The sequence below is a fragment of the Pararge aegeria genome, chromosome Z, assembly GCF_905163445.1.
Source record: "Pararge aegeria chromosome Z, ilParAegt1.1, whole genome shotgun sequence".
NCBI lineage: Eukaryota > Metazoa > Arthropoda > Insecta > Lepidoptera > Nymphalidae > Pararge > Pararge aegeria.
In genome coordinates, this window is record NC_053208.1 from 18,555,747 (window position 1) to 18,582,527 (window position 26,781).

At 34.0% G+C, this 26,781-nt stretch overlaps 1 protein-coding gene across 4 annotated transcripts in view; it reads right to left on the reverse strand.

Annotated features, from left to right (window-relative positions):
* The window catches only part of LOC120635989, a 135,556-nt gene that overhangs the window by 70,966 nt on the left and 37,809 nt on the right, over positions 1-26,781 (reverse strand). For all 4 annotated transcript variants that reach the window (XM_039907211.1, XM_039907210.1, XM_039907209.1 and 1 more), the window contains exon 9: positions 6,410-6,443. In XM_039907211.1, coding sequence (XP_039763145.1) covers positions 6,410-6,443 — 34 coding nt within the window. The remainder of the gene's footprint in view (positions 1-6,409; positions 6,444-26,781) is intronic.

Here is a 26,781-nt window from a genome sequence, read left to right on the forward strand (position 1 = left end):
ACAATGTTGTTGACAAGGGATTTGTGGACGATGAATCCGACACCACCTTGGGACTGTTGTTCGCCCTCCCGGTAGTAGAACAAGTTGCCGGATTTTAGGATTATCGTGTCCTCCCCCTCTCTACGGACTTCAGATAAACCCATGATACTCCAGCGCAACTTGCTCACTGCTTCTTTCAGCTCGACTAACTTCTCATCGTTGAGATGTAGGTTATGGTAGAATAAATAGATTCTCATACATACATACAAACTGAACATATATATGAACCCTGAAAAAACTGTTTTATGCAATCGTGAGATAGCAGGATAGTTTGCAACCATCAACATTCACGACATTAATGACGCCACATTTCGTGGGTACCAAAACTCGAGGACCCGACCCTACTATTTTGACGCGCATTTTATCGATCTGACACGCATTCAGTGCGTCGCTTTAGGAACCTATTCGAGAATCATTTTTCATTGATAAGGAAGGCTTTCCGAGGAAACAAAGAAGCCAACGAAAGACTTGTAGTAAATGCAGTAAGATTGAGAATTAAATTAGCTTTCATTTGACGTAACATACAATTAAATAGCTGATGACAGTCTATCAATAACATTTAGGTGCTCACCTACTTATTATACCTGGCAACTCGACAATTAGGCCGAGCGGGCACAAGGCAACATATTTAATTTTTCAACTTTACAGGGTATGTTCTCTAAACTAGTGTACGATTTTTTTTAAACTAATGAGGGAAGAAGATTAAATAAATTGAATTAAAAAATATACTATTTTATTACGCACGCGTTTTCACGCGGTGATAGCCTAGTGGGTAAGGATTCAGCTTTACTTTCATGGAGACCGAGTTCGAGCCCCGGAACGCACCAATAACTTTTTTCAGAGCGATGTCCGTTTTTAATTTAAGCAATTTAAATATAACTTTCCTTAAACGGTGAAGGAAAACATCGTGAGGAAACCTGGATGCCTAATAGTTCTCTATAGCGTTCTCAAGGGCGTTTGAAGTCTACAAATCCGCAATTGGCCAGCGTGGAATACTTCGGCCTAAACCCTTCTCATTTTGAGAGGATCTGCCTTGAGAGAAAACATGCCCTGAAGTGACCCGGTAATGGGTTCATGATGACGATGATGATGATGGTGATGAAGATGATGATGATGATGAGGCAACCTTGCGCGAATTTTCAATGAGTTTATTATCTATTAATGATTTCTTATCACTTAAAACTAACAGATAAGGCTATACATTTCTTAAACCGGGTCTTAGGACTATGGAGGTTCTTTACACGTTATCACAATGGAAAACTAAACCCTCATAGGATCGCCTGTTTTTTAAGGCCCTTTCTAAGCTCGAAAAAGTTACAGTGAGAACTTAAAACCTCATTTGAGATTACAATGACAATTGACCTGCATTTTTGAGTCCACATGCCCTGTGTTCTATCGACTTTATAAGGGCTTGTGTTCTCATGAGTTGTTTGCATTGATACCACTATCCCAGTTCTCCGACCGTAGCGATTATCCACCACCATTTGGATGCCTTTTTTTTTTCTTTCATTCGTATTCGTAACACTAGATCACATGTGAAGTTCCAAATTGTGGAAAAACGGCTAAAGTAATGCGATTCCTCAAAAGTTAATTTTGGATCGTTTAACGGATAAATAAATTCTAAGCCGGCAACACATTGGCTTCTCAAGTCCTGCAGATGTTCATAGGTTATTAAAAAATATTCACAGCAAATAAAAGCACATATAGGATCCTGCTTCCGATGCCTAAGATATGCCGCTATCACTTGAATCATAGAAGAATCATAGATAAAACAAAAAGTTTTGAAACGTCAAGTCTGTTTATAGTGACTCTACCACCGGTTTTCCCGCTTTACTGCGAAATAGCTGTTTAGATCTTTGGGGTGCGTAAATAAAACGAGGTAGCAAAACGCTTCGTACGTGTCCATGAGATACCAAATATACTCACATATAAATTTACCCTACAGATGCCTTGCGGTTCACTAGTAGTAAAGTAACTGCTAAAATAAATCGGATAATTACTGATCCCACTCTCCGAATATATTGTAGAATACCATACATGTTGGCAATACAACATAAGGCAGAATGAATTGTTAACGAATGATCTATTTATTTAAATATGGGCATTTTTAATACAACTCTAAACTCGTTCCCTTTTACTTGGTTTGCCACAGTCGTCGGGAGTGCAAAAGTACCTAATATACAGTGGCGTGCATAGAGGGTGTGAAAAGGATATGCAGATGATATGAAATGAAGAAAATCTCCAGTAGTCTTTTATAACTCTCTCAATGCTAATATACCTACCTACCTATTGTTACCGTGTCAGCTATTTCTAAAACTTATCAAGTGCTATTATTGCTTGCTACCTGCCACGCAAAATACGACGACAGTCCCCCAACGGAGACAACCTTGCGTAATGATTCCTAATAATTTCGGATTTAATACATTAAATTTGTCTCAATTATAATATGATTATAATATGATAAAACAAAAGTTTGCTCCTACAGTTTATTTTAAAGTTTACCTATATTATAAAAAAAAAACCACAGCGAATCCACGTAAATACTAGTTTTACTATATCAATTTTCGAGGATAAACTTAATCAACAGTTTGATTAGAGTGTAATTAATTCTTCACTACAATAATATTTACGTATCAATATTACGTATCTATTAAAGTAATTTAGGTACTTGAACTTCGTACCGCATTAGTCAGCTGTAGTCAGTTTTGAAACAGTAAACAGTATTTTGAAGAAAACTCACATTAATCATCTTTAGTGATAACTTTATAGACCAACTTCGGTGACTTTGACGTGATATACCAGAGGGCAATCCTTTTATCTCCCAGTAAGTAGTATTAATACTCTATTACTGACTTCCAAGAAAAGAAAGTTGGTAAAATAGTTTGATAAATGCCTTAAATAATAATACTAATAGCACCAATTACTAAACCGATCAGAATACAGTTACCAGTCACCACCGTCCACTTCCAGCTGCAGGGCTAGCACAGCACGGCTAGCATGGGCAGGAGACAATTATATCCCCGGGGAAAGGATAAAACATAATCTTCTCTCAAAGCACTGGCGCACAAGTGGAAATAATATATAATAATATATGTGCAATAATAAACGGGGGTAAACATCTCCTGTCATAGTCGGGGGATATAATCTCCTGCCAGCATGGCTAGCCACAGGCCACAGGCAGGAGATAAATATTATATCCCCCGATTATATCCCCTTACAAGGGATATAATTTACGTGTCCACCTGCAAAAGTACGGGAACATGGAATAGGAGATGTTTATCTCTATCATTTATCGATTTTCATTTTTTTTTATTCTTAATAATGCTTATTCACTAAAAACACCATTAAAAATTTATAAAAAAAAACATCCACACACCGCTTGCGGGGCTTTTGAATGCCCAAGCAATAGGCGGTCAGGGCTCGTCAGCTCGGTCAGAGTGCGGAACCTCCTCACAATACACGCCGTTTCAAGGACTACTCTGTATCCGACCCTTGATCCAACAACAACGCGAAAGCTTCTTAAGGTGTTGGTCGAAGCTTTTCGCGAGAAGACCATTAAAGGAAAATGTGCCTGAGTGTAACCATTCTTTTAAATTCACGCATGTTAGTGGCTCTGACGTTATTAAAGCCTTTAAATTATTAATTAATAAAAAAACAAATGATCTGTGGGGCATTTCCGTAAACGTTGTCAAATCATTAATTGATATTGTTGCACCCGATTTAGCCTTAATATTTAATAATTGTATAGATTGTGGTGTGTTTCCTGACTTAATGAAACTTAGTAAAATAGTTCCATTGTTTAAATCGGGTAGTACTTCTGACCCCACTAACTTTAGACCAGTATCCGTACTACCCACTTTCAGTAAAATCTTTGAAAAACTAATTTTAAATCAATTACTTTACCATTTTCATAAGTGTAATTTACTTCATATTAAGCAATTTTGTTTCACACGGGGTCGCTCAACAATCGACGCAGGTGTTGAGCTAATACAAAACATATTTGAAGCCTGGGAGGAGTCACGTGATGCACTTGGTGTGTTCTGTGACTTATCTAAGGCGTTTGATTGTGTTCAACACGTAACGTTAGTTAGGAAACTACACCACTATGGAATTCAGGGTGTATGTAGCTCTAGACTTAATGAGTAACTATCTATGCGATAGAATTCAGAAAGTCGACGTGAATGGAAAACGGTCTAATGGATCAGTTATGAAAATAGGTGTACCACAGGGGTCTATATTAGGACCATTTCTGTTCCTTATTTACATTAATGACCTTCTTTACCTTGCCAAGGACAAACACGGGATAGTTCTGTTTGCCGATGATACATCACTGACTTTTAAAATAAATCGACGTGAACTAGCTTTTGACGACGTAAACAACTCTCTCGCTAAAGTGGTACAGTGGTTTAAAGCTAATAATTTGGTTCTTAACGGAAAAAAAACCAAGTATATACAATTCACTTTACCTAATGTTAAACACGTGAAAACCACTGTACTACTTAATAATGAGGAACTGAAACTGGAAGATACGACAGTTTTTCTAGGAATAACGTTAGATTCTAAACTTCAATGGGGCCCTCATGTAAATAATTTATCGAACAGGCTTAGTTCTGCTGCCTATGCGGTAAAGAAGATACGCCATATGACCGACGTAGAAACTGCGAGACTGGTATATTTTAGTTACTTTCACAGCATTATGTCATATGGAATTTTACTTTGGGGTAATGCTGCTGATATTAGCACTATTTTCGTGCTGCAGAAGAGGGCTGTTCGTTCTATCTACAAAATGGGTCCGAGAGAGTCATTGAGAGATAAATTTAAAGATTTTAAAATAATGACAGTGTATAGTCAGTAAGTATTTGAAAACTTAATGTACGTTCATAAAAACATTTCTAAATTTAAGAAAAAATGTGACTGCAATAATTTAAACATTAGAAGTAAGAATAAACTTACAGTGCAATAAACTAGGTCACATAAAATTCATAATTCGTTTAAAGGAAATTGCATACAATTCTACAATAAACTACCAATTGTCATCTTGGAGATGTCTCTTAAAAAGTTCAAAGTGTGTATTAAACGTAAGCTTATAGAAAAGTCCTATTATAGTATAAAGGACTACGTAAACGATAAAAAAGCTTGGGTGTAAATTATTGCTCTAACCAGGTTGCTCTTCTATTAATTTAAAATGACATTGTGAGATGGTGATAAAAAAAAAAAACACCCGGCTAAGTTTGTTGTGGTTTGTTGTCTTCTTAGACCAGGACGCGTTTGGAACCCTCGTAGCTTTAGTTTTAAGTTTACGAATGTGGTTATCGCCATCATCTCACTACCGTGTGGTTCTTATGTACGCATCAAAAGTGCCACCTGTGGGCCTACTTGAATAAAGATATTTTTGACTTTGACTGAATCGACGATTGGAACAATAACGGTCGACTTAACTCACTCCACTATTTAGATAGGTACTTTTTCCTTTTCAGCTTTCACCAGATTATCGTCATGTGGAATAGGAATTTATTATCGTTTATTATTTCACATTTATTATTTGGGTATTATATCAACTTGTGCGCCGGTGCCCTGAGTGTTGATAAAGCTGTGAGAGAGGATAAATTTGTATCCTTTTCTCAGGGAGACCATGGCGTGCCAGAGGCTCTTGGACAGGGTTTGCATAAAGAAGGAATAGGGTGCGAAATGGAAAAATCCGTCTCCTCTATAAGACATACAAAAATTTCGGGTAGGCAGTTCTTTTCTGCATATATGTAGTGCACGCAACTGCGGGGGTACACGAGAATAAGAGAAGCATCCTCAGTGCTACTAAGTAGACTGTTATCTACCGCGATCGCCTTAGTTCAACAATGGACTATAATAGGCTATTGATTAATAAGCCTATTATCTCCAAACAAATGAAACAACAAACCAATACGCCTTCACATTTTACTAAGCTGGTATCACTTCAAAGCAGTTTTGTCATGTTCTTTCACCATTTTCTGAAATCTGTTATATTTCAATTTCGTTGCAGTTTTTGCATAACACAGGTATTACTTTAAATCAGTTTTGTTACGTTTTAAGATGAAACCAGGGGACCAAGACGATATCCTACTGTAGTATAGTATCGTCGTGGGTTCTTTGAACGAAAAAAAATTATGGCGCCCTTATTTTTCACTAACCTGTTTTCTTTCCTAACGGTTGCATGTAAAAAAAATACAATGTTAGATTTATAACAATGGTAAAGTAAAATTAATTATAATAAATAATTTTACTGTTATGAAACGAAACCTGTTAAATACATATAGGGTGTTAAATGTATCTGAAACAATTAATGGGATGAAATACATTAATATAATATTTTGCCTACTTAAAAAAAGGGACTTACCTGAAGTATGTTGATGATGTTGAGGTTGCGCCTTCTGAAATAAAATAAACGAAAAAAATAAATAAAGAAAATAATAAAAAGCAGATGAATCATGAGAGGGATGCAATGTGATGATGATACGACTAATATAAGAGATTAAAAGTATGCAAGCTTAGACTTGAAGATAAATTAAAAAAGTTCCGATCAGACTCGTTAGAAGTTGCATTGTTTATAAGTTTAAATTTTATGCCACAAGCTGTAAATGTGTTGAAAAAATTGCCTTTTCGCACGAACTCATGTGAGCGTGAGGTCTAACGAACGCAATTTTTGTCTACTGCATTTCATTTCACTTGATAAATATAAATAAACAAATATACTATGCCAATACAAACATCGTCATCTAGTTCCAAAGTAAGCGTAGCTTGTCTTATGGGAACTCGGATGACTGATAAATATTGTCATGAAAAATATGCGCAAAAACTTATAATATACAGACAAACATTAATCTTCATCACACAAACATTTTCCAATTGCGGGAATCGAACTCACAGCCTTGGAATCAGAAAGCAGGGTCGCTGCCAACTGCACCAATCGGCCGTCAAACGCACGATAACACAGTCACCCAATGAAAACGTTAAATATAGAAAATAAACACCTGGGGCCAGCTAATAATAATAATCTAATTTAATCATAAGTAAAATTTTTCCTTAATTCCCCAAACTATCCCGTGCAGGAGGCAGTTTCTGCCAAAATGTTATAATGAATTAAAAAATAAAATTAGTTTATTTCGGTAAGAAGCCAAGTAGTAAGAATATATTTCTGAAGTCTTCTTATAAGAGTAGTATTACAACTGTGTCAGAAGACTTCGCTGTTCCATATAAATTGTTAAGTTGGATTTAATTAAACTTTCGAGTGTACCATTATGAGTTTAATTTTTTAATTAAACTTAACAATTTAAGTTAAAATAAAGGTAGGCATGCAAACAAAACATGATATGCGATGATATACAAAAGAAAAGACATGTTATACAGAAGAGTATATGTTTTCAAACATGTGCAGCAGAATTAGGGAAAAAACAGACAAACATTATTTTGTGAGATGCGAGGCGCATCGGCCCATCCGTTTGGCACAGCAGAAATTGAGATAAAATGAAATAACGCAAGCGAAAACATAGACTTGTCTCTAAAAATAATGCTCGTCTCGGTTCAATCCGTTCGCGGGTCTCGTTTTACCAATTATGAGGTGCGGAAGGAAAAGATATCACCACGTAACGCTGTTGGATCGTAGAAACAAAATGGAATTCACGGAGGCGGCGCGGCGTGCGAATCTCCTATCCATACACCTATCCTAATCGCGTAACGAAGCATATCCGCACGAAGCAATTAGTCCCGTGGCCACCACGTAAGGGCACGATCAGAACTCGCGTACGCGACTTTTGGCAACCCAGTACAGAAACCCTTCTCACGCCCGCCCGCGCCACCGCGCTTTTAAAACCATGGCAACCCACGGCTAACAACCTTTGTCAAGTCTATATCTTCATCGCTTTAAAGCTATATAGACCAGGGTTTAAAATGAAGCCTTTAAAAATAATGAAAAGTGAAATAAAATTATAATAGAATGAAACCCATTAGAAAAGGAGGGAAATATGATAAAAATGAAAGGAAAAATAATTTACGGGCGATCTGAGGTTGGGAAGGGGATGGGGGTGAGTTTTTAAGGGAAAAAAACGGTTTTTCTCGATTTCCGGCAAAACTAAAAGTCCTATCGAAAAAAGTCAAATGGAAAAGTTGTAGATAATAAAAAGATCTAAAACTTTTATATTTACACTTTTTTCACATAACCTAAAAATTTATGTGAAAAATTCAAAAAACCAAGTTTTTGGTTTTTTATTTTTATCTTTTACAAAAATTTTTTTTTTTTAACAAAATTTTGTGAAAACTTACCTTTGTATGTCCCAAATATACTGTAATTTATTTAATTAAAAATATTTATTTTTTCACCTTATTTTGAATTAAGATCGAAAAAACACCCTAATTTTCAATCGAAAATTCACCCGTCAAAATATCAGTTTTTTTCAAAAAGTTGGTGTGGTTTCTGTTCGTTGAAATCTCTACTTTCCTATGGTGAAAAAAAAAATATATGTTACTATGGTAAATCTTCTCAGAAAACGCAAAAATAAAAAAAAAACTTGAATTTGAAAAATTTTTTTTAATTATTATAAATAATTTTGAGCTATTTATTAAAATTTAGACTTTAATTACTCGAAAAACGTTAGATTACATGTGACGTTGATAACAATAAAATTTCAAATAAAAATATACTACTATAATTAACAAACAAATAAGTTAATTAAATTAATATTTAATAAGACATCTACAATATTTGGAGAAAGTTGTCTAATTTTCTTTAAATTATATGCGTAGATGCTTATTTATAACTATTTTGAGATAAATTATATATATACCTGAGTAAATATACCTGAGTGACCTACGAAAAATTGTAGCCCATCAAAAGGTATTTCGTGGAGAAGTGGGGAAGGGGCTAGGCGGGTCTGGGTCTTACTACATACATACCTACTATTATATACTATATATTTCGTAGCAGCTGTTACAACCGCTAGCCTAACCAGTATTCGAAATACAGTACAGTATACAACATCGTTTATAAAAATACACGTGCACGCTGAGTTTCTTGAAGATAATTGTGACAAGTTTACTTACAAAAACAATAAAACTTTTCGAATCTGCATAGGAAGGTAAATACTATCTCTATTTTTATCTGTATCAATCAACTCAACCATAAAAATCGTAATATTTTCTTTAAAAAATAGTATGCTTAACTTAACATAACCTAAAGATTGAAATTAAATGATATTTTAGTACAAGATAAAAAAATAATTATCTCCTTAATTTTGCACAAACAAATTTAGTTAATCCCATGAAAAAAAATATATTTCAAAATCTATAAAAAATATATTTAAAATCTATAAAAAATATATAAAATATATATCGTAAATATATTTCTAATAAGATAAGGTATTTATGAATGATGAGATTAATGTGTTTAAAAATATTGTAATGAATAACGTAACGAGAATAAAGCATCTACATTTAATAGTACGATTTACATTTATATTTATCTATAATGAGATTTTCTATGACGTAAATGTAATTAGAATTAAATAAATCAACTTTTTAATTGAAACAAATTGCAGCAATCACATTTTTTAGATGAAATTATTTATAAAAAATTTTCGAATTCAAGTTTTTTTTGAATTTTTGCATTTTCTGAGAAGATTTACCATAGTAACATATATTTTTTTTTTCACCATCGGAAAGTAAAGATTTCAACGAACAGAAACCACAACAACTTTTTGAAAAAAGCTGATATTTTGACGGGTGAATTTTCGATTAAAAAATTAGGGTGTTTTTTCGATATTAATTCAAAATAAGGTGAAAAAATAAATATTTTTAATTAAATAAATTACAGCGTATTTGGGACATAAAAAGGTAAGTTTTCACAAAATTTCGTTAAAAAAAAAAAATTTTTGTGAAAGATAAAAATAAAAAACCAAAAACTTGGTTTTTTGAATTTTTCACATAAATTTTGAGGTTATGTGAAAAAAGTGTAAATACAAAAGTTTTAGATCTTTTTATTATCTACAACTTTTCCATTTGACTTTTTTCGATAGGACTTTTAGTTTTTCCGGAAATCGAGAAAAACCGTTTTTTACCCTTAAAAACTCACCCCCATCCCCTTCCCAACCTCAGATCGCCCGTAAATTATTTTTCCTTTCATTTGTATCATATTTCCCTCCTTTTCTAATGGGTTTCATCCTTTTATGATTTTTTTTGGTTTTAAAAATTATCGACCCTGGACTACTTCAATGAAACCAAAAAAATAACGTGTTTGAAATTGATCAATCCACTTGTAAACAAGAAAAAAAAATCAATCTGTTGTCGCATAAAATATTGCATTGTTTTTGATAAAATGCAATGAATTCACTCCATCGTCATAATTATTGAGTGTTAATCATAATCTAAATCACGATATTATGTTACCATAAAAATATTTACAAAAATAATCAAACAATGGTTTGTAAAATTCATAATAATAATTGCATAAGGTATAATAGGCATTTCACGAACAATTAGCATAGCATGCGCAATACGTAAGTGTTAATGGATATTTGTTGTCATACTTTAGGATTGTGTTTTCGGGGCTATAATTGGCCGAATACTGAAAAGTCAGAGTCGTTGCTAATATAAGGTTAATCTTAAACATGACTTTTTGACATTTCTGTAAGGGCGAAATCTCAGGCAAAATTCATAACCAACACGTCAAATGATACTTATTTATATTAACGTCTTTTTTTACTCTAAAGTATCATTGTCATTAATCAGATAGTTTAATTACCATCCATAAAAAATCAGGTTATCCTTGTGTAACATTGGTTTAATCGATACAATTAAATAAAACTGCAAGTGTTAAATCATGTCGAAATAACAGTTCTTTTTTAAAATACCTACGTAAGTGTGTACGACATTTGTATAAACAAAAACATATTTTTTTTAAACTTTAGTTCGTCTAATTGTTCCGTCTTTTCCCCGAAATTACCGGGCACATTGAGAAAAACATTCACACGAAGACAAAATGACTACCGAGGGCATATATAAAAAGGGGTAAAATAATAGAAAACTTTGTGTGAAAGTCTCATGTTTTTGAAGCTAGCACATTATAATCTAAAGCTTTATAAAAGCTAGCACATTATAATCTTACCTATAGTCTCACTAAAGTCACTTTAGAGAAACTATAGGTAAGTTTATCATAGCCTTCATTGTTATTTATAACCACTTAAAACTTTTGCTTCATTATTTTGAAGTCGCGTTGTTCAGTGTGAAAATTATATCATTTGATTAGGTTTTTTTTATTAAGGAATAGGAAGTCAATTCGAGTAGTTATATATAATGCATTATAAAGGGATTTGTTTATTTAATTTAATTCAAAAAATAGTTTGCATTATATATTTCCAATCTAAACTGTTCTGAACTTGCCTTGTAATTTGATCTGTACTTTTCTTCCTTACCGACCCGGTAAAATTTCACTAGTATCGGATAGTAAAAAACAGAAAATGTTGTCTACTAACTTACTGTTCGTGAAATTTTATAACTATGCTAGCTGTTGCCCGCGACTTTGTCTGCGTTTGACTTTTGTTTTTTGATGTTGCATTAAATTTAGTTGTAGTTCTAAAAAAAATTAAAGTATTCAGTATCGCTAAGCCTTAAATGATTTAACACATTACGGCAAAATTAAACACATATTTTAACCTCTATAGTACAAAAATAATTATTTAAATCGGTTTATAATTTAATTTGTCGGAGTTATGGTGTAAAATCGTCAAACACTTTCATCTCCTCTCCCAAAGAAACCGAGCTTAATGTCGGGATAAAAAGTATCCTACATTATTTCTAACACTTCCAAAAATATGTGTACAAAGTTTCATGCGCATCGATTAAGTAGTTTTTGCGTGAAAGCGTAACAAACAAACTTACATTGACATTTATAATATTAGTAGGTAGGAGTAGGTAACTATATTGTAAAGTCAATGCCATAATAGCAGTGGCGTGCACTTCATACATGCACAAAAGCACTGCATACCCTAATAATTTGCCGTAACTCTGAAATTGTAGAATAATCAAAATCAGAACAGAATAACAGCCCTTGGTTAGCGCCGGAAACAAAGAGACTGCAATGGTAATAGCTACGTGTGTAGTGATTATCGCTAAAACTCGAAAACAGCACGTTTGAATACTTTTCGTTTTTTTCGTTAGCCTTAATACCAGGGTGTTTTAGAAAAATTGAAAATTAGGAATATTCAAAAGCATCTGCCGTCAAATCTACAAGATGGAAATTGGTAATTTATCAATTACTTACAAAATATTCACAAAGATGGCGTTGTTAAGATGGCATGAAGTTCATCAAGTTTTAAACATAGTTAAAACAAAACCAACAGATTTGTTTTTCAGATTAGTAGGTACATAAATAGCTAATTTAATGATAAATATCTCTACCTCTCTACATATTATAAAACAAAATCGCTTTCCGCCCGTCTGCTTAGTTGCTAACTTCTCTTAAACCAAGCAATTGATTTTGATGCAATTTTCACCATCAATGAGATATTTTTTCACGATACGATAAGGCCTTATAAAGTTTATTATAAGGAAAAAGGAACAAACAACCAAGTCCCCGAAAAATACATTTTCATGGCTTACGTAGGCTTAACTTAAAAGATTGCTAAAAACAATGTTCCGGACAATTGTAGTTCTCCTAAAATTGATGCGTACATAAGAATTACACGGTAGTGAGATGATGGCAATAACCACATTTGTAAACTTAAAACTAAAGCTACGAGGGTTCCAAACGCGTCCTGGTCTAAGAAAAAGATATATCATTTTGATTCAAAGAAATCATAGGTTTAAGACATTCGAAGGAAAGCGAAAATGGTTCATGGATCCGAATCGCTCTGATGCGTATTTTGGTAGTATTGCATAACGAAGAGTAAAAAATAAATTTTAGAAACAAAGGCAGTCATTTCCCTTTTTTTGTAATTTATAGGTGCAAAGCCGGGGCGGGATGCTAGTTTTAAATACATTTCAAACGCACCATAAAGCAAAACGTAGGTACTTAAAATATAATAGACGGTATCTTCCACTAAAGTGGCTTAAACACTGATATCAACCTTGATATAGTTACTGACCATTTATATCACAATGACCTAAATGCATACGAGCTCAATAGCTTAACAGTAAATGACGAAGTTAAGGCCACAGAATCTCATCTCATATTTTAATACTATACTGGCGTAACCATTTTAGAACTTTGACCGTAACTTTTTTTTGAGGAGACAGGCAAATCGCGTCTTAAAAATTTTTTAAGTTATTTAATCCCTACTTCTTTCCAGCCCTTTTCTTAAGTTATTAAACGTGTAAGTGTGTGTTGGTCTGTGTGTTTTTGTGTCACGCAGCAACATAGCAACAGGATAACGTAATATTATGCATACATATGAGTCGGATATTAAACTAACCTATCTGAAAATAAATTGTACTACTTTAAACTGTAAAATTTGTTCCTCTGTTAAAGATAAATTCATGAAAAATATGAAAAATCGACCCTTAATGAAATTAAAATAACAAGCTTGTACTTCATGTTTTTTATAGTTAATTACAAACATGATCATGTAATGATATGATTCTAGAATCATAAAGGTGGACATTAGTTCCGTGGTTTGCCGTAATCCCTACAAATCTGACATGTACATATGTATAAACTGTTTTTTTTTTCTTAGTTTAATTGTGACTAAGCAGATACCTGATGTTAAATTTTAAAACCATCGCCTATGAACCTTCAAAAAGTTATACTACTAAAAATGTTATAATGTTCTTTGTATTTTTTAATACGAACAAGCTACTGAAATGAGTTTTTATCACACAATAATATCTCGAACAAAAGACACCAACGAAAAACAATGACAAAAGATGCTCCGAACTGGAAGCAACATTAGGTTTTTTATATCGGAGCCCGTTGTAATTATTCGGATTTTTAATGGGTTGTCTTTTATTTGGTAAAAATAAACCATTACTATATTAACTGCCGTTTTTTCTTCAACACATATTTGTAATTGGTATCTTTAAAAAAATAAGGTGAATGTGATTTTAAAATATGATTTTTTGACTGCATCGACGTTTATAAAAGTCTCTCTATTTGTCCGAGCTAATCTACGCGAATTTTCAAAATTGTTATTAGTTCCACTCCTGAATGTGTCCTCCTGAACCTCTTAAAGCGTGAACGCTTAATAATTACTGCCCAAGTTAATAATCAATAGTATCGAAAATCGTCAGATGGTAAACTGAATTTTTTATCTACCGGAATAGAATAGAATAGCACTACTAAATTCATTCCGCCATCTAAAGACTCCGGATTAGATTAATTTCGGCCGTTAGATATAACAACCAGTTTGTAATAATAAGAAATTGTATGCAGTCTTGAGCAACCGCTAGTTTCGTTTATCTTAACATCTTAACACTCTAAATAAAGATAACTATTTAAACATCATACTCATAAACCTATGAATGCTTGGCTCAGGCCTCCTCGCTATTAGGAGAGAGGATTTGAGAGCATAGACCCATCACGCTGCTCCAATGCATCGAACCAACAAACTCTGGGGATTTGGCATTTACGATTATTAGCACATGACAATCATAAATACGAGGATTAATGGTTAAACCAATTTAATGGTTAAACAACCCTGAAAACGTACTAAGGGCTTCATGACTCGCTTTTAAACATGTATGTTTGTATATAAATCCTTTATTGTACACCACAGAAACTTATAATTACGACATAAAAGTATATCTTTATAGTCCTCCTAAACGGCTGGACCGATTTGAATGAATTTTTTGGTATGCGTTTGGGTGGCACCCTTGATGGTTTAGATTCACAAATCAGCCCGACGGATTGTGCCGGGGTCCGCTAGTATAAGTATATAAATTTAAATCTAAGTTTGCACAAAACGCAGGTCTTATCTCTAAAAAGACAGGTAGGTGGAGTATAATATAAACATACATGCGAATAAGTAAATCAACTAAGCCAACATGCTTAGGTACTACTAAAGGAACGAGGCACCAATACATTAATCTTGTCAAAACATCTTACCATAACCTGTACCGTAGTACCTATTAGCATTAAACCTTTGGCTACACATTTGCTACGCCTGCCCACGTGTATTAAAATTCCAACTAACCAGCATTGGAGCAGCGTGCTGGGCCTCTACCACGCTGCTTCAACGCTGTATTGGACGGCCGATTGGCGCGGTTTGTAGAGACCCTGCTTTCTGAGTCCAATGCCGTGGGTTCGATTCCCACAACTGGAAAATGTTTGTATGATGAGCATGAATGTTTTTTAGTGTCTGGGTGTTCATATGTATATTATAAGTATTTATATATATTATTCATAAAAATATTCATCAGTCATCTCAGTACTCACAACACAAGCTACGCTTACTTTGGGGCTAGATGGCGATGTGTGCGTTGTCGTAGTATATAGTATAGTATAGTATAGTATATCTAGCATTGGAGCAGCATTGGGAAGTTAATAGGCTGAGGATGATGATGAATTATTTCATTCGTAATTTACGTTTCCCTTAAAAATGTCCCTTAATAACTTTTCTGAATTCTAGGTATGAGTCCTTATTTTCTCTAATATCTTTAAGAGTTTGTACGGCATGTAGAATAGTTATGCTGAAGAATCACATAGATATATGCGGTTAACCATAATGAAGCCATTCTGTCGTTGACTATAGACTCTGATTGACATACTATGCCAATTAGTTTTTAATTGCTTTAACGTATTGTGTTTTTATGCTTTTGTGTTTTCTGAGATAAAAGACTACTCAACACTATTAATACTTTATGAACTACCTAGCAACTAGCTTGCAATGCAATTGAATATTTCCCGTAATAGTAAGTAGTATACTCTGTTCAGTCCGGCAATGCGATTTATTATAGGCATTGAACCAAGGCACCTACACTATAAGATAAAAACCCAGGATGTCCCAAAACTCGAATTACGATAAAAGTTTATATCCTCGGGCATCTCCGTTTCCTATAGCGTGAAACAAGATGTTTGTATTATAAAAGACATACTTATTAATAAATGTTCTAGTGTTGCTGAACACAAGCCACTTTCATAAAACAGAGAACTCACATCGAGCTAAGAACAAGAGCTTACTACCATCGCTTAAAGCAGTGTTTTATTTGACGAGAATAGTTCCAGTTTATAAGACTGAAAAACTGAAAGATGTCAAAAATTATCGTCCTATATCTATAATATCTACAATGGCAAAGGCTTTCGAATCTTTAGTATACCTACATATGTATAATCATTTAAAAATATATTAGTGATAAATAAGCATTGATTCACGAGCAATCGATCCACATAAAAGCAATTTGTTACTCCATGTATCAAATGTATGTGATTCTATTGATTATGGTCATCAAATGGATGCAATTTATGCTGATTTTTCGAAGGCTTTTGACAACGTTAACCATCATTTGTTACTCAGCAAGCACCTTGCGCATGTATCTCTGATTCGTTGTTAATTGGAGTCGGTCTTATCTTGCAAATAGAAAAAAAAGAGGTCCTATATTAGATCCCTGTGGAACTCCTGGTTGAGCTATGAACACATTGATATCCATCAATAATCACTGTTATTGATGGATATCAATTGTGTTCATAGCCTCTTTTTTTAATATTTCTCTATTACTCATATTATTGGTATATTTTACCACGGCGATACAAGCCTGTTTGCTGATTATTTAAAATTAACTCTAGTTATTAAGTATGAATCTGATGCACAGTTGCTACAGCAAAATTTGTGAAGATTGAGAATGGTGTGAGAATAATAAAATTTTCCTAAATATAAGCAAATGTTATCACATAAAAGTTTATTTAATTCGTGACTTGGGTGTTATTTTTGATAATGAACTGAATTTTATAACTCATATTGATAAACTCTTGACTTGGCCAATAGAGCATTAGGTTTTGTGCTTAGATTTTAAAATACTTTTTGAGAAAAGAAAGATTGCTACATACGTTGTAGATCGGAATACTTCTGCTCAGTCTTGTCACCGTCTATTAAAGTTCAAGAACAAGAATTTTTCTACAAGAATCGAGAGAATACAGAGAAGATTCTTGCGCCAGCTTTCATATCGATACAACAAAAGCCTTAATAATTAAGTTGACAAGCTTTATTTTTTCAAGTTGCAGAGTCTCGAAGATGGAAGGAGGGCACTGTCTATGATACTACTGTTTAAACTGTTAATCAACAAACTGGATTGCTCTGACCTAATTAACAGATTTTCGATAAAAGCACCCCTATAAAAGTATCACAGTCGTCACAAAACCAAATTAAGATAATTGTGCCCGATACCGAGAATTTCTGATTACAATACTAAATGTGTGAAAAAGCAGAGTCAGTGAGACATTTTTCAGAAAAGTTACGTAGAATTTAGAAGAAAAGTTTAAGACATTTTTTCTACTAATTAACCTGATTTTAGTTTTAGTTACGTAAGAAAAAGTTTAATTTAATTAATTATTTTAAAGTCATCAATATTAACTAACTTTTTTATTCCGATTTACTTATTTTGTGATAATTTTTTTTTTCGTTTCCTAATAATTAACTAAATTAAATTATTCATTGTAACTGAGCTTTTATTAATTTTATGTTTTTAATTTTAAAGGGATATATTAACAGACTAATAATTAACTTTAAACAATTTATAGGAATGACGTTAAACATTTTAATGCATACCGTAATAACCTGTAAATTGTTGTTGAACATTTACTATGACCCATTGGTTGTCCATTATAAATTAAAAATTAAAAATTAAATAATAATAATATTGTTGAGATTCTTGTTTTAGAATTATAATCCTTATTTGTAGAACGTCAAGGGGTATTAAGTTACTAGTTTCTCAAGTTCGGTCTGAAGCATAGTTTGGACGATACCCCCTCAATTGCGAATTGTCGGGCTTGAACGTTTATTTTCACTTCATTATCATGACAACCCATTACTGGCACACTACAGGACACGGGTCTCCTTTCAGCTTGAGTAGGTTGTTAAGGCCAAGCTAGCCCAATGCGGATTGATGGACTCCACACGCCATTGAGAACGTTATAGAGAACTCTTAGGCATGCAGGTTTCCTCACGATGTTTTCCGTTACCACCGAAACAAGTGGTATTAGAAATGCTTAAACACATATAACTTAGAAAAATTAGAAGCGCGTGCTGGGACATGGTTTTTATTGGTTGCAAGCGCTACCAGTCCGTCCCCATTGGTTTTATGCGTCAATAATTTTCTCTGTATAAATCCAAAGATTTTTAGATTTTATTTTTTTTGCCCGACGGTCCGATAGCACTAATGTGCTTTCTTTTAGCTGGTTCGGAGAACTTTCAGCCCGGTATAGAACCCATGACCTAATGATCCGGCGGCGGAAGTCCTCTGGCTGGCATCGCACAAAATTTAACAAAAAATTGTAATCATAAACAAACAATTTTTGCGGTTCTAATAGGATGAAGAACTTTTATCGTCGAGATAATGAACTTAAAACAAACGTGACAGAAAACTAATCTTCGGCGAAGGCCTCGCCACAAGTATACTTAACCTATTAATATGTGTATAGACTTATGACAAATAGGCACTATGACTACCATTGTCTTACAAATGGCTGCGCATTGCATTGTTGCACTTGGAAAACAAGAGGACTGAAGCCTTAACTATGTGGGCAGGGTTTTCACAACACCATAAACAAATATATTCTGTTTCTAACATTTCAACCTAAGCCTATGAACGTGCCACGACTAAGCACAGTAGTCCTCTTATTTTATTCCACTACATATTTGCCCTAGACTGCAATTTCACATGGGTCTGCATCATCATGCCGTCTTAGTTGGTAGCGGGCTAAGCTATTATAAAGCTATTATCCCTACTAATATTATAAATGTCAATGTGAGTTTGTTGTTACGCTTTCACGCAAAACTACTAAACCGATCCTCATGAAACTTTGTATACATACTCTTGGAATTGTTAGAAGTAATATAGGATACATTAACCTTTGGGAGAGGGGATGAGTGTTTGACGATTTTACACAATAACTCCGATAAATTATAACCGATTTAAATAATTATTTTTGTACTATAGAGGTTATAATATGTGTTTAATTTTGCCCAAAATGGTTGGATTTAGAGACAGAACAGAACAGAACTCCTCAGCGGACAGCAGCAAACCCCTCATTTAAGGTTTAGCGGCACTAAATACTTTAATTTTTTTTAGATCTACAACTAAATTTAATGCCACATCAAAAAACAAAATCAAAAGCAGACGAAGTCGCGAGCAACAGCTAGTAAATATATAAAAATCATACCCCTAATCGGTTACTGCACGACATCGTACAGGAACGCTAAATCGCTTAGCGACACGTCTTTGTATAGACCCATCCGTAGTTAAACATGCTAACCACTAACGACCGGGTAATATATTCAATTGATCTGTAATCTGTAAATAAATTGTATGGATATTTTTTACTGGTAGACTGAATATAGAAAATTGGCATAAATCAACGAGGCAGTTTTACAATTTAATGAGATCCAATTCAATTCCAAATCAAAATTTATATTTTAAGAAGGCTATAAGCTCTTTTGCATCGTGTAGTCAGTCTATTTGAAGTGACTCTACCACCGGTTTGCAAGGCAAACTGTAAATAGAAGAAGCCGTCAGGAGGTTCAGCAGTTGCTTTTTTCCAACATTGATTTATCTCTTAATCAAAGACTTCGTGCCCAAACTTGACGAGTCCATAGCGGAATTACAACGGCCTCTCTCTCACTCCCTTATCTGATGAACTCTAAATGGTGCCTAATGCTGTACTGTCATTATGTTTACCGTGTACCAAATTTCAGAACATTCTGATAGTTAAAGAAAACAATCGAATCGAGACCCTCCACCTTTATTTTAAGTCGGTTAAAAAGTTGCTCAAAAATCGTTTGCAAAATGTACAAACACCAATAAGTCAACCATAAAAGCTCATAAATAGTGTAAACGTAATAGTGTAAAGTAAAGAATTTTTTTTCCAATAAACATTTTCCTATAAACCTATCCAATATATTTTGTATTCCACTACAAGTTAGCCCGTGACGGAAATCTCAACTTATGGTAGTGATGATACAGTCTAAGATGGTAGAGGGCGAATTCGTTAGGGGAAATACAGGTATGACATAATAATCAATACTTTTGCTCGGTCTCTATACGACATCGTACCGGAACTAATTTTGACTTTGCTGGTGGGATGGTACCTAGTTAGAGCCGAGAGCCTCCCAAAAGACCCGACCAGAGAAAATTCGGAAATTAAAAGGGCCCTCAAGACCAAAGCGCTCACCGCTGCGAAGGACCTCCCGTCAATAATTTTATTATCACTTTGCTGCTACTCATTTGCATTGAGATAACTACCAGGGGAAATTAGACATAGACTACGTTCTTAAAAATAACAGAAAATGGAACTGGGAAAATGCATTGGCAACCCTAGTCAGCAGTATAAAATATGAATGCAAACACGTTTTAATTCTACAACTATAAACAATTTTCACAGCACCTAGATATTTTATGTCTTCATGTAGTAGGGCGAGATTGATTTGTTTTTTTTTTACAACATTAGCATTTCTACTTATTAACCAGATATTTTTATTATATCCTTAAACTCTCGTAGGAAAAATTGCATGGTGAAAGCTAATATTTATATATGACGTGTATGTCGATATGATGAATTTTTTGTATTTTTTTTATTCCACTACAAGTTAGCCCTTGACTGCAATCTCACGTGGTGGTAAGTGATGATGCAGTCTAAGATGATAGCGGGCTAACCTGTTAATCCCCTAATCGCTTAGCGGCACGTCTTCCTCGGGTAACTAGCCACGGCCAAAGCCTCGAACCAGACCAGACCGGAAAAAATAGTAAATTATTAATTCCCAAATTGCCCCTACCGGGAACCGAACCTGGGACCTCCTACTTAAATTCACAGCGCTCACCGTTGCGCCAGGGAGATCGTCAAAAGTATTCACACACAAGTGCATCCGATAGGCTGAATACAGCGCCACCCGGTCGTGACTTTTTATTTTCATGACAGGACATCTACTGCCAAGTCTGCTTTAATATGTAAGGTTATTATAATATGCCATCTGTGCACGATAAGTTCGTCAGTTCTTCCAAATTATTAGACGGTACTAGTCAGATATTATGCGGCCGCACGCCACTTCAGCGTTTTAATTAATTATACCAATCCGCTGGGATAAGTTTTAATTTCTGAATTAAATTAATATACCAGCCACACAGTTTGCGGCCATTTTAGCGATTTAACTTTCAGAGACGATGTAGCATAGAAACCGATTTGTATTGAGTTCAAAATATTAATTATAGGGCTCTAAGCAGGCAGATGATATAAATAGAAAAATAATCTCCCGTACAAGTAATTACAACTGAAGAATAGGCTTTTTACTACTCGTACTATGCCAACCCTCAATTTTTATAACTCGTTCCTACTGGAGATTTTTCCCATTTTATAGTCCATGTCCTGTGCGTAACCTATGCATGCCCTGTATGCAGTGCACAGAGTATGCAGATGATATAAAATGAAGAAAGTCTCCAGTACGAGTTATAAATACTTAAGGGTAAAATTTTATTAAATCTTACAATGTCTATCTTCAAGTTTTTTTATAACTCTGGAGACTGCCTCACTTCTGAACCTGTATGCACGCCACAGCAGGTGACATTGCAGTCAAAAGAAAAAAAACGTAAGTAAATATTTACTTCCAGTCTATATAATAAGGTACAATATCAACAAAATGCTAAGCATTGGTCGATATATATACCGTAGTTAAAGTATTCATCCATCAAGATCATTGATAAAATAGATAAGCGGTCACCGTCAATCTTAGATTACATATTTACCTATTTTTTTATGTACATTTATAACTAGCTACTCGCCTCGGTTTAAGAACCGCGTGGATTGGTAACCTTACTTATAGACAACAACATGCTGTAAAGGGCAATGGTTATATACCCTGATGCTGATATCAAGATATATGAGTAGATAAACTATGTCGCTGATTGGTCTCATCAGAAGGCTCAGAGGTGGCTATATATGCTCGGAGCATCACTACGTGATCAAATCAGGTATGAAGAGATCCGTAGAACCAGAGTTACGGACGTAAAATAGTTTCTTCTGAGGTATTTTTCATGTTTTCATCATTTATATAACCCATTTATTTTATATTTTTCACTTCGCAGACCTGGGAGATTATTTTTTGTGAAATTAGAACTAGTGGACTTATAAACTACTTGCATAAAGCTCACATTATAATCCTTTAATTTGAGTCCATTTTATAAAACATCATCATCATCATCATCATCATCATCATCACTAACATAAAATCATCATCATCAAGTCTTTTCTTAGAACGGAAGGTTTATGTGGTAGTACACCACGCTAAGTTCAGATTGGTAGATTTGACACGCGCTTGAAAACATGGAGAACTTTCACGCATGCAGGTTTACTCAGGATGCTTTCCTACACTGTTCTACAACAATATAGGAAACAAGTAGTGATATTTAATTGCTTGAAACTCACATAGCCTCGAAAAATTAGAGAAGCGTGGCGATGATCGAACTTGGTTCCATAAAAGGAAGCATTTACACACTAGGCTATCACCGCTTTTTTATAAAAATTACATTTATAAAACAAAACTCATTACAAATTGTGATGAGTTTTGTTTTATAATTTTAGTTTTGAAAACTGGAAAATGTATCACATGTTATACTGTACCTATTTATCACGCATATATCAGTACTTAATATTTATCTTCAATGGAATTGATTTTGATTGTTTCAATAACAAAACATTAGTGAATGGATTCTGTTGCGAAGTGTACCTACATAGATACCGCTGTTTCTAAAGTATTATTGGATGAAATTATGACTATATAAAATGAACTGATTGATGTGAAAAATTATGAGTTTCTCTCACCAAGCATGATTATATTTTATTTTTCAAAGTTACGTGGCGTAGAAAAAAAATTAGTTTCAAGGAGCGCTGGCGCTGAACTTATTGTTTTTGAACAAGAAAGTTAAGATCGATGTATATTATGCTACGCTTATTGTGCAGAACCAATGTTTTTACTCCATAGCTTTTTAAAGCTTATCCAGCTTAACCCTAAAAATATGGCAATTAGACGGAACCAATCAAGACCACCATAGCACCAAAAAATTAACATAATACTTTTAGGCTCACAAAATAACAAAAACAAATAGATAAAATTATGGATTAAATAATAAACGTGAAAATTGGTAAAGGTGCGTGGATGTTTATTACTAAAGCAAAATGATTTGAATGAAATTTCGAACTTAGGTAGACGATTCAAACAGATTAAAATAAATTCGTCCCGCGCGGACAAACATACTGAACATTGACACGGAATTTTGACATACATTTTAATACAATAATTTTGTATAGTTTATCAAAGTTTACGAATATATTTTACGACATCAGAATAATGAAAGGTTTATTAAGGAACAATACTTTTATTTCTTAAATCGTGCTAAGCGTGAAGCAACAAGTACCTAACCTAACTTTCTTTCCATTTTGATTAACAACATTTAGCTTTTGATACACAACTGAATATGTAATGTTTGGTTGATTTCAGAAACATATGAAACTTGTTTTAGCGGCGTGTTAAATAGAACAATATAGTCTAAAACCTAACACTAAACGATTTAAGGATTCAAATCTGGCTAGAGGTTCGCGAGGTAAGAGTGCCCGATCGTATAAACTCTTCTGCTTTATACTACAAGTATATGTAGTAGCCATAAAGCTTTGCAGTTACAAATGAACGTATATACCTGTTGTTGTTGCGGTTGACTGTTCTGGGCAACTAGCCTGACTCCACTTAGTTCCAAAGAGCGCGGGTCCAGTGAGCGGCTACGGGGTTTTTCTGAATAAAACACATCCTCATCCCGTTTCCCCTTCTTCCATCTGAAGTAATTTGCCATCGCGCCCCATTCGCACTTTAAAGCATCGGTTTACGACTTATCTACGAGTGGAGACTTAAATCGCACATTTTCGTTCTAGTGACAGAGTTTAAACGCGATGACATCTCTTTCAGTACTGAGAGATAACAACGTTGTCACGAGACGATCGTTTGTTATGCAATGCCGGAGCGCACACGCTTATATCCGAGGCTTTGTTCCGATACGAACCCAAGAGGCAGAACAAGATGTGCCCACGAAGATACTCAATTCAATGAACCGAAATCCCTCAGTCTGTTCAGTGTACAGTTTCAAAACACGTTTCAGTTTAAGCAGACATGAATTGATAAGCGCTATACACACTGAAGGCGGGAGCAGTCCGGCGTGATAGTGGCGATTTTTGTTCAATAGTAAGACAATTGTGTATCAAGGCACGTTCTGCTTTCGAGCTAAACCGCCCGCGACGATTGTTTGTTTCATGACCTTATTGTTCAGTTTATTTTGTCTGACAATACACTATTAAGAATATCATGTTATTTTCCGTATGACTTAACCTCTATTTATTAACAATAATAATTTATGAGTGAAGTCGATTATCTGGTTACCTAATGACTTGCTTAGGTAGTATGTGTAAGTATATGACCAATAATCTTACAAAGAAGCTACGTCTTATGTGTTAGGTGTACATCTTTTTTATTGTAGTAAGTCTATAGGCCCGGTATAAAGCTCTAAGTATACTAAATGCTAAAGAATGTAATTAACTCAAAAAACAAAAAAAAAATTTAGTACCGACTTTCCATTTGCAATTTCATGTGAACATAATCAATCTATATAAATATATAAACTTGTAATTTTATAAAATTAGCAATCATAGTTAAGTGTGAATTATTGTTTAGCGAATTTTTAACATCAAACTTTTTACTAAGAGCCCAAATTCTCTATTGCTTTGAAATATTAACTGCACTGGATGCGAAATGCATTTCAATTTTTATGCCACAAATTGAGTTAAGAGAGATCCAATTAAAATGTTATAGATAAATAATATAATTAGTGTTCTGTATATTTCGAAACCGCAGTGTATATAAAAAAAACATCAATGCAATGGCAGACTAGCAGAAGGGACGGTACAGAGTGTACAAAACCAGGAAAAAAATGTCAGCAAAATGAGTTCAGTGCCTATAGTGTAAGTTGCAAGTAATCAATCAAACGTCACATCGGCGTTTGCGTAAATCTGTTATTCAATATAGGCGATCAAACGTGATTTGACCAGTCCATACAAATTTGATAGATTACCATATCACACGCGTCACATTTGTTTACTTAAAAACTTAAACCCGGGTCGCAGGAGGCAGTTAAGTGAAATTCTACGAACTCGAAGCACATATTTGCCTACAATTTGAGTCAGAACATTTTCTATTAAAAATCAGTATTTGAGTTCACGCGTGTTAAACATTTTATACCTTTCCGCATCTAGATAGTAATTATACTTAATTTCTTAGCCCGTAAACCAAAGGAGCAGCATGGAGGGTCTTAGCTGTAAATCCCTCTCTACGGACCAGTGCAGATACCTGGGACGCCTGGCCAGAGCACTTGCATCGCACGAGCATCGTACGGTCACTAACCCTACTATGCGTCACTTTACAGAAATAAAATGATTTATTATGAAAATTAAGCTTAATTTGCTATACTCCGCGAAAAGCAGAAGAATCTGTATGGTGTTATTTATAATTTCTTTGATCCTTATACTCCGCACCAAACAGATCTTCGGCAATGTACCCTCTACGCACGTTTCATAGATGTTGACTTTACAATGAATAATTGTTAAGTCCAATATAAAATGATTTACTTTTGTTTTTTCATGAAATAAATTAATAATGAATTTTGAAAAGTCGTAGAACAAAAGTTGTTAGTTTTAATAAAAGGAACTACAAGGCCGAAAGCTTTCTGCTATTTTTTAATGAACCCTTTTTTAGTACGCAAAAATAAATAACGTAATGGGAAAGTTAACAAAATAGGTGAATTTGATTTACTGCCCATGCTATTATAAATGAAATGCGATAGAAACTTAGCAAATTTTTGCTTCCTATTGCAAGCAATGCGACGTAGCCCTAACATTTCACTGCAAAATCAATACCTTGAACTCTACTTAAATAACTATTGTTAGCACATTTATGAAATACAAAAGAAAAGATCAAAGATTTAAATAACAATAGTCAGAGGCAAGGTACTGAATACCTATCTTTATTTAGATTATTTCGTGTCAGACATGTCTGGAGATGTTTTAAAGATAACCATTTGAATTTTAATTCAGTTTGGCCTTTCTATTACTTATTCAGTCACCTTTGTATTTCATCTTCCTCTTCTAAAATGATTATTTTTTTACGTTTAAGTATGTAAGTTCTGATAAAGAATAATATTATTAATTTTCCCAAGTCTGTCGCGGATGTGTGCGAAGGCGTTCCCGTGGCCCAGCCACCAGGCGATTATTTGGAACAATGTATGAGGATTTGAAAAAAAAAAAAGGTTTCCGCTACTAGAACAAAGTTTTTGTACCAAAATAAAATTAATAAACGTTTAATAATAGTGCTCAATATGACAATAAACAAAACTTCCGCTGGTACCAACATTAGGCCTGTATGACTTTTCAAGATGTTTTTTTTTCTTAATTACCTACTGAAACTGTTTCCACAATTAATTGAATTTAAACTACTTCTTTGTCCGTTTTTTGCACAATAAAATAAATAAATAATAATAAAAAATTTAAAA